Here is a 14,075-nt window from a genome sequence, read left to right on the forward strand (position 1 = left end):
AAACATTGTGCAGTTTACTTGAACAAAGAATTATAATTGATGAACTAATAAAATCTACAGATATCTCAAGGAAGTCCCCCAAAAAAGAGATATAAAATCGAGAGATGTTGAAATTACTCTTCTAGAATGGTTTCATGCCACAAAACTAAGTTAAAAAATGTACCTATTTCTAGAGCTGTTTTCACTATAAATGCTGTGGAATTCGCTAAAATGTCAGATTATAAGATATTTTGTATCAACTGACTGATAGCTCAAAGTTTGAAAAGAGCAGAGATGGCTTAATCCCTAGCAGCCGCAAGGGGTCTTGAGCTCCGGAGTGGCTAAATGAATACTCTGTGATTTGGAAATATAAGCTTTATATATTCAATCATCATTTTTTACTAAAATTATCTTGATAACATAATATATTCATCAATACATTTTACTTAAAAGTAACAAATCTAAAATTATAATGGCATTTTAAATTTCGTCACATTCTCTTACTTGTTTTCTTACTTAGATATATAGTATACTGAAACTTTTTTAAAACGGCCACCTGAAATTCCAAGCAATTTTGCGCTCCCATACAGGTGATGGCCTTAGGAAAAATGACTACCATTGGCGTACTTAGTTTGTTTTCCGTGAAATATTGCTCAATTTCAGAGGCTATTATGAAAGTGGCCGAAGCCGTTTCTTTATAAGAAATGATTTCACAAGGCTTTCAAAGTTGGACCTCTGACTCTCTAACTTTGCTATCATCTCGGCTGAGGCCGTACGTAGATTTTGTTGGATAAATCCAAGTAAATTTAGTAAACGTGACAACTACTACTAATATGTGCTTGTAGTTTTTATGGGTACTTTCCATAGGACACAAGTAATCTGCGTGATATGTATGCAACGCAATGTCCTCTTTGAATCGTGGATATAAAAATCCTTCCTTTTTTCTAGCTTTGCGATTTATTAACATGAAATGAACTCAATTAGCGATAACGTTTTCTATACCAGTATGATATTCTATACCAGCTTGATACCAGTATGTCCTTCCACATGGGCATCTTTTTATGACTTCAGACTGCATACGTTTTGGTACGACTATATATTTCTGGTGCTTTCTGGTTTCTTTGCTATCAATAAACTTGTATAATATCTATTACAGTAATTTTCATAACTTGAGGTTTTCAATAATTCCTCAATGGTTTTTGTTTCAGTGTCATTTTCTTGGGCATGTTTTAATTTAGGTAGGTTGTTTTTAACAGAAACACATACCACGTTTATAGAAGCTCTATTCAAGGCATCCACATGTGGCATTTTTACATCCTTACGATGCTCTATAACATAATCGCATTCCTGTAACAACAGAGCCCAACGAGCAACATGTGTCGCTAAGTCTCCTTTTTCCATCTTCGGTTGAAATGCTGAACAGTCCATCGCTATCTTAAATGAAATTCCCAAAAGGTAAACACGAAACGTTTTCAGTGCTTCTACGATTACGAGGACCTCCAACTCGTAACTTGAATGAATACGTTTTTCTCTGCGTCAGAGGCTTTCCCGCTTATAAAAAGAGGGGTGACAATTGCTGTGACCTGGGCGTTTGCATGAATTGCGAATGAATTGCGAATACAAGCTTTTCAGCTAATGCTGACATCAAACGAGTGAATGCGATCCTTTATTCTTCACTGAATTCGAACTTATTGCTCCTTTTTAGTTTTTAGCTGGTCGCTAAGCGGCTTGGAAATTATAGAGTACTTAGGAATTAATTTTATGAAATACTCTGTCAACATGAGAAAACTTTGGATCTGCTTTAAATTAAATGGTTGAGGGAAATTTAGAACAGCTTGCGTCTTCAAGGTGGAGGGGAAAATTTTATCCCCTTGGATGACATGGCTGTGAAAGGTTTCTAAATGTTTTGTTTGAGAGCATCACTAAAGATCATTCACTGATAAGCAGTCAATGAATCATTAGACAGTAAACAAGTTTCTTAACTTTTTAATGAAGTTTGGTGGCATTATACACAGAAGTCGTAAATGATTCTATAAATCATATTGCTGCTGTGTGGATGCAACATTTTAAACGACGATTGCTGTCTTCAGTATTTGGATGCATTGCTTCAATGCAGGTTGAATGTATGTTATATATGGTTTTGTTAATGTTTATTTTATGAAAACATTTATTAGTATTCAGTACTATTTGTTAAATAGGTAAGCATAAGAGTTTATATAAATAATGTTTGAATATCTTTCACAAATGAGATAACATTTCTGTTTAAAAATAGTTTAAAATATGAAAGCTGCATAATACATTATATTATGGATCCCGCGAACGGGTTGGCTGCATGGGGGCTTCGTGGTTTCCCCCATGTGTAACATGTCAGCTTCCCTTAGAAAGTTCTCCCTTTAGGCATTCTCAAATTCCTCCCTTTCGGCAGATAGCCCTCGAAGCTTTGCCGTAATTACATAAACCAAACCAAACCGTCATATTATGGAGCTTAATCATTAAGTTCCATAATACACCATAATATTATTAAGCTGCATAATACATCATATTATGGAGCTTAATTATAATTAAAAAATTACCTTACTTTGCAAAAAAATAAATATTTCTCAATTTTAAGTTAAATGTTCTTTCAGTTTAACTTTGATTAAGATTACGAAAATATCCTTTCTGATATTAATATTTTTATTTTAGGTAAAATTCAACCCGGAATAAAAAAAATAAACTGGAAAAAATGAACCTAGTTATTTCTAGTTTATACTTCACATTACATTAATGTAATCCTTGCCAAAGGGACATATAAAGAAACAAAAATGTGTTTCTAAATAATATTTTGCGTCAAGTTTACTAATGTTAATACTAATAAAAATAGTTAAACAAATGGTGCTTTGAAAGGGATATGTTATGTTGCTGCACATTTCTTTAAAAAATTTTCTTTTATTAAAAATTTTCATCAAAATAAAATGTAATAATAGCGATAAAAGTCTGTAGTAATTGCCACTGTATATATCAGAATTTCCCAATTAAATTCATAACGTATGGACCCTTTATATTTTGAAAAACGCACCATAACTCATTAAGTGTTTTTAATATGGCGCATTAGAAGATAATCCATCGTAGGGAACAAATTCTTCTGATTCTGGATCAAAATGAAAATATTAAACTTTTAATTTGAAAGTTTAATATTTTCAAAGAAAATTGAACTGCTGTTTTATGCTTTTTCCTTCCTACATTTAGAAATACAATCAACTTGTACTTGAAGCTTAAATGTCATAATTTTAATCTTATTAATTTTAATGATGATTTTAAATTTTCATGCATTTTAATAACCTCACTATAACACCCCCCCCCCATCTCCTATTTTGTCCTATCTGATAAAAACCTAATCAGTCATTTCTGCGGGTCCTTTTACAGTACTTTTGAGAAGGCAAATGTACTGTCGAAATAGTATAAAGATGTGTTAATTTTGGAATATTGAGACATTTTAGTACACGTGGCAACTTACAGCAAAAACAACTCAACTGTAATACTGTTCCGAGCGACATATATGAAGTGAATGTAAATGTTTTAATTTTCATAAGTAAAAGTGTTTTCAAACCTGTAAAATTACTAGAAAACTGTTCGGAAATCACTAGTTAACATATTTCTTTATTTTTGACTTACCAGCAACCCTTTATTCATTTAATTATTTATTTTATATAAGCTTTACCCGTGTGCATTTGATATATTTTCATAATAAAACATGTAAGAGTTTATACTCTTAATTTCACTTCGGCAATAAATAAAATAGCTCTAAACTGAAGAAACTATATTTTATTAGCGAAATCTATATGATCAATAATTTGCCTCTGTAGCCACCTTCTTGCTTGGTCACATGTCAGAAACTGAAACATTCCACATCAGAACATCATTGATTTTATACCTTCTGAATTATTTATAGCTCCAACGCCAAATCGTTATTTATTATTTTTCCTTTCATCACCGTGTAACTATCAACACATGGCAGCTTTTAAATATTAGTAATTGAATACTAAAGAGTATGGTAACCTATTACGCTGTGCAAAAGTTACAGACCTCAGCTAACTGTGCTGCGAAGTGTTGAATGTGTTGGAGAGAAGAAATTTGACAGGAATTTCTTTCCATATGCAAAAAATAGATTTTGTAAGTCATACTCATAGGCCCAAAAATTATATTTAGGGTTGTTTGAATTGACACTAACTGATTTGTTATTCAGATAAAAGCAGTAGCATCGAGCAGCAGAATTTAGAGAAGGCGAAATTTTTAGAATTTAAAGAAACATCGAGCAACAAAATTAACGACTGGCAAAATCTTTAGATTTTGGGAAGGCACTGGGATGCAGAATTTAGAGGCAACAATTTTTTTATAACTTAGGGAGGTGCTTGGCAATAGAATTTAGGACCCAAAGTTACTGCAGTCGCAAAATGTCTAGTGCCACGCCTGGATAAGCCTTATGTGTATGGCGGAATTTATTTTAATCAGGACTCAGATTAGCCTTAAGCATGAGAGGCTAATCTAAGTCCTGATTAAAATATAGGAATAGGGGTAATTATAATAAATAACTAAACTAATATAATTCAGGTTTAACTTCTTCAATGTGAGATAAAAATAAGACAAAATTTAGCGGAACAGCATGTCTCTTTAATAGCCAATCACATGATTTAGCGGAACAGCATGTCTTTAGTAGCCAATCACATGATGCACTGGCAATACTGTATAGCGGAGGTTAGCTAAGCTTTGTAATGATAGCCGCAAATTTGAAAGTTTCAGATACGACAAACAAAAGCAAAATTTTCCCATTAATGGAATTTGTGGAGAAGTGGCAATAAAATGAAGATGATATAATAGAAGGTTTTCCATTGCAATAACAATGATCCAATCATGAATAAACTAATAGATCGTGAAATTTGTAGTTTGGCTCTGAATCCAGAAAATATTGCTACCGATAGTGAAGACAGTGAAAGAGAGGTTGTTTAGAACGAAAGAGGTTTGATGGATAATTTAGTGGGAATTCTCAGCACAGTAGTTACAGTACTTGAACGATGGAACTTTGTAACTGAACAAAAAATTTGTCTATCTATAGAATTAAAGAGAAAGTATTAGCTTAACAAAACAATATACACTGAAAGAAATATTTAATAAACCAAACAAATACTAAGCTCTTCTTTTCTTTCCAAACTACTATTTAATATTTCAGATTTAAACTGATGATCTAATATCCGGAATTGCAGAAGTCCTGATGAGTCCAGATCTCAGACTTTGCATAAAACCTTGCAAATGTCATTCTGAAATATAATGTTCAGAAAATGATAAACACAGGGTTCGTACACATTTCTGCGCATGGAAATTAAGTATTTTTAAGTGCCATTAATGAAAAAAAAAATTAAGACGTCTCAGAAAATTGGTATTGAATAAATTCAATTTAAGATATTATCTGTACCTGAACTTCTCTTTTGTAATACCAACCTAAGAATAAAATAGATTCGTAAGCAGGATGCATTATTATTAAACATAATTTAATAAACGTAATTATAAAGCAAATTTGAAAATAAAATCAACTTTATATAATTTATCAAATACCATTAACTATTTTACACTTATAATTGTTGGACATATTTGAAAGAATATTAGCGACATTTTATTAACGTTTTACTAAAAGTTACCTTCATTAATTAAGATACAATAACATGCAAAACAAATATTACTTTAGAAGTCAAATAACAAAAATCAGCGTTATATTTTCAAATTTTCACAGGACTAGTTTCGATGGTTTTAAAGAACCATCATCCTCAGTTGCAAAAGTGCAAATGAACGAGATTAGATATAGTGATTAGATAAGATAAGAAAGCCAGACAGGCGATAAGCCACTGGCGCCATCTGTTGATGAAACCAGAACTAAAACCAAAGATGGATTGGAATTAGGGTCGTTAACTAGAACAGAAAGATTTTTTTGATTTTGAAAAGCTTCTAGAAAATCCAGTTCACCAATGGAAGATGTTTCTTGAATAATTTTGGCAGCAGAAAAATTGAAAGTGTGATTAAAGCAATAGCTATTGACAGGGGCTTTTCACCCAACATTATTAATCAAGCAATTAAAAAAATTCTCATCTCAACACACCAAAAGGCACACTCTTGTTTTAGGATTTTATAAAATTTTTGTTGTCATTCCCTTCTTTCCATCCATTAGCTATAAAGTTTCACGTATTTTGCAGAAATTTAACTTTCAGGTCGTTTATTCTCCCATCAATACAAATTTTAAGTTCCATCTCAAGGACCCCATTCCGGATATGAATTCCTGGGGTATTGACAGGATTCCTTGTCAGTGTGGCTTAATTTACACTGGCCAAACTAAGAGAGCCTTAAAATTTCGCGTTAAGGAACATGAGGCATATGTTAGAAAAAAGGAAACACAGAAGTCTTCTGTTGCCCAACATGGTTGGTCCGAAAATCACACTTTCAATTTTTCGCCTGCTAAAATTATTCAAAAAACTTCTTTTTATTGGTGAACTGGATTTTCTAGAGGCTTCTTACATTAAAAAAAATCTTTCTGTTCTAGTTAACGACCCTAATTCCAATCCATCTTTACCTTCAGCCTTTAAAGAAATTATGTTTTAGTTCTGGTTTCATCAGCAGATGGCGCCAGTGGCGTATCTCCTGTCCAGTTTTTTTTTATCTTACCTAATCATTATATCTTATCTCGTTCTTTTGCACTTTTGCAGCTGAGGATGATGGTTCGGTAAAACCATCGAAACTAGTCCTTTGAAAATATAACGCTGATTTTTGTTGTTTGAATTAAAAAGTTACCTTCATGTTGACTATTTTCTTTTGTTTGTTCTTTTATGTCTCATTTTGTTATGTACATGCTCAGTCTAGAGATTTAGTATATAGCAGGTAGGTTTTATGTCAAACAGAAGAGGTTAAAATGAGAAGTAAAATCATAATCAGCATGATTCACAACAGGAGATTTTCTTTTGGTACCACTGCTGCTTACCTAGAGACCTGCTCATCTGAACAAACCTGAAAGCCTGATGTAAGCACGGTTAACAAGTTTGAAAGTTAATTGGGCTCTGTCTGACGGAGTTCATGTCGTAGCTACGTGTAGAGTTCCTGAGGTTGTAACCCTGTTAATATACTTTAAGGTTCCAACAAGCCACTAAAGTACTAGAGGTGATAAGTTTCGTATTAACTCTCACTAGATGCAAAGAATAAGTTTAACATTTTTTGTTCTGTACCTTGTGACCACGGTAAGGATTCATGAAAGGCAATAGCTCACTTTAATATGCAGAGATAACTTTTAAGGATGAGCAGTAAGTTACAAATAATTAAATTAGGTAGTTAGATACACTTAGTCATTATAGATTTACATGGCCACTATTAAATTTTACTTTTTTTTAAAAATATTTGTTAAAAACACTATTAAAATCATAATCCAAAAATATTTTACAGTTGAAAATGCATGTAATTTATGACATTGATTCTTAAACGAGATTAGGATTACATTAAAATCCGTTTGACACATTAAAAGCTACAAACGCTCAACAAAGCAACAACACTCAACAGAATTCAGCAAAAGCAACAACACTCAACAGAATTCAGCAAAAGCAACAACACTCAACAGAATTCAGCAAAAGCAACAACACTCATTAAGACAACACTCAGCAACAACACTCAAGAAAATATTTATGCGCCTTTTTAACTGGAAGCCTTCCCAGGCCTTTAAGCTGATTATATCAAGTGCATTCTTTTTAATCATTTTTTCTAATAATTAGAAATTTTATTCAATATACAAGCCAATGTTCCCACTAGTTTCTGCATGCTTTATCTCCTAACTTGTCAATATCTTGACAATGTATCTAAGAGGCTTCACTTGATCTGGCAAAAGTTAAATAGTCCAAAACCTCTGACAGACGGGAAGCAAATTATCACTATATCTGAAAGTAACTACAAAGTCAGATAAAGGAGAACATAAAGACACGTTTTTCTGTTAGCAAAATTAAGTGTAGCTCGTTGTGATGTAATTAAACAGAAACAGTCAAATTCAAATTAAAAATGTGAACTAGTAATCAAAGAATATATAATTTAAATTTAACCTAAACTGGTTCAGTAATTTTATCATTATAATAAATTCAAATGTCGGCACAATAATGCAAAGATGCATAATTACAAATTATCAGAGTTGGCAGGAACTAATGCAACATGTAAGTGTAGACCAGAAACACGCTCTGTCTTCAATCCAAAAACCTCAGTTTAAAAACTATCTAAATGATTTGCATTATGGTGTATTCAGTTTTTTTCTTCAATACGTTTACTCTTCAATTTAGAATTTTTGGATTTCATTAAATTTTTCTGTTATTTAAAAAACCAAATGCATTTAGAATGCATAGAAAAGGTTTCTAATTCTATTTAGCCCAATGAAAATTCGGAATAAATATGAAATGGTATATGGAAAGGGCCGGTTACACAGCTAGTGTAGCAGAAATTTTAGAATTTAATGACACACTGAGCAACAAAATCTAAACATGGCAAAACATTTAGAATTTAGCAGAATTTAGACACACGCTAGGCACCAGAATTTAGTATCCACAGAAACTGGATCAGGTAGGAAAATGCCCTGTGCATTGAGGCAGATAAGATGAATCTTTTAAATTGTTAGCTTTCAATTTCTTTACTAAAAGAAAAATCCCTCACTGCAGATACCTGCCCATGTGATAAGACTGGAAGCATTTTTGGTGTGTCTTATGAAAAGTATAGAAAATGAAGGGAAGATAAACATATTAATAAAAAGACTTCTAGTATCAGAAACAAAACATTAAAATATTATGTTTTCATTGTTCTTACAAAAATTCTCCAAAAGGTAATAAAGTCATCCCAGACTTTCTGTAAAATAATCCATTATGTGTTAATACCATAGAAGACCATTACAGAATTTTTTTTAATTTAGTAAATTGCTTAGGCATTACTTTTTAATTATTATTTTAGAATTAATTACTGGATGTAGTTATTAGTTATTTTAATACAGATATTTAAAACCAGAATGTTAAACTGATATCGCACTTTGAAATACACAAATTGTCGTTTATTAAACTGAGCTGCTTAATAAACTAAAATACGTTTGAAATGGACTGAGTTAAAAATGCATGGCAACACTTAATACTATATCAAAAATTTGGTAATTTTGCCACTGAATTTCATGCATCAAAAGTGCAAAGAAAATGATGTTTAATAATAAAGTTAAAAAGACGAAGATATTGCGTCATCAGGCGTGAATTCAAGAGCAGATAGATAAACTGTGAGCTCAATAAGATAGGAAGAAAATTATTAAAAACCCTCTGGTGCAATATTAAAATCTGAATCATATCAGATGTTTTCTTCCTTTTTAAGATAAGTGATACATTTTAGTTTCTTATGCTAAAATTAAGAGATCAGAAAAGTAAAACTTGTATACAGACGAAAAATGTAAAACGAAAATAATAACGTAAAGAACATACAGTAATCAGTATTTATATACAAATTTTGAACACATATTAAATGAATGTAAATGGAAGTATATTTTAAAAACTTTTACACTTTTCAGAGGAGATCTTTAACTGATACAGTAATATCACATACTTACCTGCAATGGATTACAACTGGACTCTCAGTCTTGCTATCGTATGCACGTGCTTTTCTCAAGAAGTTTACAAATGGTGTTGTATTGGAAGGTACACCATGATCAGGCCAAGTGGTAAAGTGATAATGCTTAATTTCTCTGGATTCTTGACCCTAAAGTAAAAATATTATCATTAGAAGATGGCAGACTTCTATCATCTTAAATACGTCAAAATTTAAATGTGTTCTTAAACACTTTGAAAGTTAAATGGATTTACAGAATATTGGTTTTTGAAATTTCTTAAATATAATCAAATTTTCCTGTTGATTACAATACAAAATATTGGGAATCATTTTAGTGTTCCCATAACGAACTTGCATCAGTTTTGATCTGTTAAGTTTCTCATATAAATTTACTTGTTAAACTGTCATTTTATTGCATTAATCATTTATAAATCATTCTTCTGAAACAGTACTTCTCACACAGATCACTTGAAAAAATTTGAAGTGAAGTAAATGTATATTACATGTATGTTATCTTTCCTTTGGTCTAAAAGTCTGGCTAAAGAGTAGAGCAGCAATGCTTTACCTAAGATTCCTCAGTCCCATATTAGTATCAATTTTACCACTTCTAAATATTTCATTGTAAGCTGCAATAAGTTTGCTTATTTCTGTAGTTTGTTTAGTGCATTTTCTCTTAGTTTTTAGAGGTTACAATGTTGGTTTTCATTTTGAAACTGCAATGAAGGAAGAAAATGAAGGTAAAAATGACCAGATATTATATTCCATTTAATAGACTTACAAAACTGTGCAATGAATTAAAGCATTTTGTATGTGCAAAGTGAAAATGGTAAAGACTATAAAAACGTTTTAAATCTTGAAAAGTCATAAAATTTTCAATAATAAAAGAAAAAGCAGAATATGCAAACATTTAGTTAAAAAAGTTGATTTTTAATTAACAGCATTCCGGTTGAAAGTAATAAATGTTATTTTTTTGCATTGTAAAATAGTTCGTTGCTTATATTTTTTCCACATTTATCATTTCCCCTACCTCACTAAGAAGTGTTAGATCAAATTTCCTCTGTACGTTCTTTAAATCTGTTTAATTTTTTGGAAAAGATAATAGCTCTTTTGAAGAATCTTTTGCACAGAATTATTGGATACAGATGATAGGAAAAAATAAATATACTACTTACTTTAGATATGCAGAATGTTCTTACAGTAAAATCTGCCAAACTGTACGTACATTGATGTTCTACAAATATCTTTCCATACACATCTGCTTCATCAGGCCAATATTTTTCACATTTTACCTAATAAATATATGATAATTCTTCTCTTATGATGCAGAAGTAAAAACGATTTCATGTACTCAAAAGAGTTCAAAAGCTGAAGAAATAAAAGTGTCATAAATATTTTTTGGACATTATTCAAAGAAAAAAATGCTTTGCAATAATTTAAGAACAGAATACATACAAATAGCTCACCTTTCCACTTTCTACCAAATTAGTTGTCATGAGTATTTTAGATGAATTTTCCTTCCAAATCATGCGCCAGAAATCTATGATTGTTGAAGCTACAGGCCCTATTGTTGAAAGTGAATATGCAGTCAAAGTAGAATTTTAAAAACAAATAAAACTAAAAAATATTTCAGATTTCTGCGATAATGAGTTTGCAGCATTTAAGTGCATTACACAAGGCAATGATAGAAACGGTAAATTACGGAATCTGAATGATCATTATTAAGAAATACTGCATGCTAATAATAAAGGAACATCTCAGAAAGTAAATGGGCTATGAAATAATAATTGCACCATTCTCATAAGTAAATAATTTTGAATGTCATCCAAAATTTTTGAAAAAACAGATCATGCAATGAAAGATAAATTACAGCAACTTAATGTCAACATTTTTGATTAAAAGTAATACATATGCAGGAATATATTTGTAAAGCATATTTTTAGTAATACTAATTATTATTAAAACAATATACAATGATTTTAATAAGTCTAGCTAGAGTAATTTTACTAGTCCAGTCAATAATTAATAATAATACTGATGGAAAACTGTGTTTATTGCTTTTAAATCGCTTAGTGTGTGGAAGATAAATATACTTAATTTCAAGCAGTGGCAACATATATTTCTTTTAAATACCTGAATTTGCTGATTAATTTTGAAAAAAAAATATATTATGCTGAGTGACAACACCTTTCTTTTAAACGGAGGAATTCTTCAATCAAATTTGATAGACAGGCGCTTTAAGCTTTGCTGAGTGGAGACATTTCTTTCAATTTACTGAGTTTCTGATTAAATTTGAAACAAATATCTTATGCTTTGCCAAGTGGCAACACATTGCTTTTAAATTGTCGAGTTTGTTAATAAAAATGTCCTGACATTCGCACAAAATATGCAATAAAAAAATAAATTAAAAAAAAATACAAAATTCGAGCATTGAGATGCACATGTTCGGGAAGAGGACTATGTATTAAAAATTTGGTAGTTCTGGATCATGATGTTTCTCCATAATGCAAGGAACATATATGCATACATATTCTTCGTTGTTTAATCACAGAAATATTATTTTTACACATCAAATATAACAATAATAATTTTATTTACATATCACAGAGCTTATTTACTTAATCAAAGTATGCATGAATCAAAGTATGCATATTTCTTTTAAACAAGTTTAAATCTGTAGATGAAAAAACTAAGAATATTATATGTGGCTTGCCTAAGATATATTTAAACATGGCAAAAATTTTAGTACCAAATATAAATAATTCCTAAAGTTTTATTTATTTTGTAAATTCAAATAAAATAAACGAAACACATTATCACGTTATCAAAACTGCCCGAGTTAATTATTTATAGAGAAGACAGGAACTTAATTCATATCTCAGATAAATGAAACTCGTAACAGTAAATGTAATTGAAGGCAGTTTTCAGTTTGGTAACAGAACATTGATATGGTATTCACCTGTAAAGTACTATAAGGGAAGACAATATTAATTTTGATACCAGTGTTGTTATGGTATGGTTGTTAAAGTGTTAATATGACACTGATGCGGTCCCATAGGATTTCAACTGAATAACATTGAGATTATAATACTTAAAAGAGTATTTACATTAATTAAATATATAGACAACATTAAAGTAAAACATGTAAAAGTTAATATTGAATTTCATTGTTTTAGAATGGCTTTCAAAAGTAACATTTTTTACAGAAATCGAACAAAACAAACAAGTAAATAGGATTTATCACCTGTAATTAGTTAATATGTTTCTTACTTATATTTCTGAAGAAAATAACATTATGTCACTTAGAAAGGAACCCACATAATTACAAGTATTTTAAAAAACTACTTGCAAAAATATAACATGCGAGATAGATGCAATGTTTTCAAAAATGCTAATTTTGATCCAAACACAAATTTTCTTTTTACGCCCGCACACATGCTTTGAAATATGTTGAATAGTTTAAATATGCACAAGTTCCACATGCTGGAAAAAATCTGTAAGATCATATGCAGCAACACTCCAAATTTTCCAATGAACTTTTCTTATTTTAAGACTGAGGTCATTTATACTATTATTACATAAAATCATATGAGACTAAATGTTCTTCGGCATTACTCTAATTCTAAACTAGTTAAAGATCTAATTAAAAAAAAAGATTTACCAAAAACTGAAACTGAGTTTTAGAAATAGCTTATGAGCAGGACACTTTGGATAATTTTTATGCATAAATAACATTTAAAACGATGCACCTGTTGTGAATGATTCTGCCATTTGACTTGTTATTTAGTAGTCATATTTGAAAGCTGTGTAATTTTTAATTCTTGAAGAATGGTAACCTGTTGCAACTCATTATTGTACAAATTACCTTGGAAAAATAACAGTAAAAGTGGTGGCAAAAGAAGCTTGCTGTTCAAGTCAAAGTGGTTTGAAAAGAAAATGACAAAGCAAAAACAGTTAACATTTCTGCAATAACCTGTGAAGTACACTGCTGGCCATCCAAATTGCAACACCAAGAAAGACAAGAGATATCACAACAAGACTTATTTAGTAGATAACATGTTGACCAAGTATCAAATGATTAAATTTATAGACTTCTGTGAAGTGTGGTTCCTTCCAGAATCAGTAGCCAGAGTAGCCGCATTGTTGGACATCACCGCTGCCATATGCCTCGGCATTGATTAAAAGAGACTTTGGATATGTTCTTGGGGTACAGCAGACGAAGTAGCTTCCACACGTTGCCAAAGTTGATCTGGTGTGGCAGCTTGGGATGTAATCTGGGTCAATCGTTCAGCTACCATGGACCACATGATTTCTATCAGCGAAAGATCCGTATAGCGAGCCGGCCAAAGAAGCAATTCAATCTGGCGATTGACGAAGAACCTTTGGACAATGCGTGCCACGTGTGGTCGCGCATTATCCTGTTGAAGTATGGCTGTGGGCAAGCCCTGAAGGTAAGGAAGAACAACTGGCTCCAACAC

At 31.2% G+C, this 14,075-nt stretch overlaps 1 protein-coding gene across 1 annotated transcript in view; it reads right to left on the minus strand.

Moving 5' to 3' along the window:
* The window catches only part of LOC118182766 (receptor-type tyrosine-protein phosphatase T-like), a 163,233-nt gene that overhangs the window by 39,240 nt on the left and 109,918 nt on the right, over nucleotides 1-14,075 (minus strand). Inside the window, exons 27-29 of the mRNA XM_085819657.1 lie at nucleotides 11,064-11,161; nucleotides 10,773-10,889; nucleotides 9,602-9,750 (exon numbers count right to left, since the gene is read on the minus strand). Coding sequence (XP_085675783.1) covers nucleotides 9,602-9,750; nucleotides 10,773-10,889; nucleotides 11,064-11,161 — 364 coding nt within the window. The remainder of the gene's footprint in view (nucleotides 1-9,601; nucleotides 9,751-10,772; nucleotides 10,890-11,063; nucleotides 11,162-14,075) is intronic.

The sequence above is a fragment of the Stegodyphus dumicola genome, chromosome 6 (genome assembly GCF_044657685.1).
Source record: "Stegodyphus dumicola isolate Sdum_Otavi_A_Nest chromosome 6, ASM4465768v1".
In the NCBI taxonomy this organism is placed as follows: Eukaryota; Metazoa; Arthropoda; class Arachnida; order Araneae; family Eresidae; genus Stegodyphus; species Stegodyphus dumicola.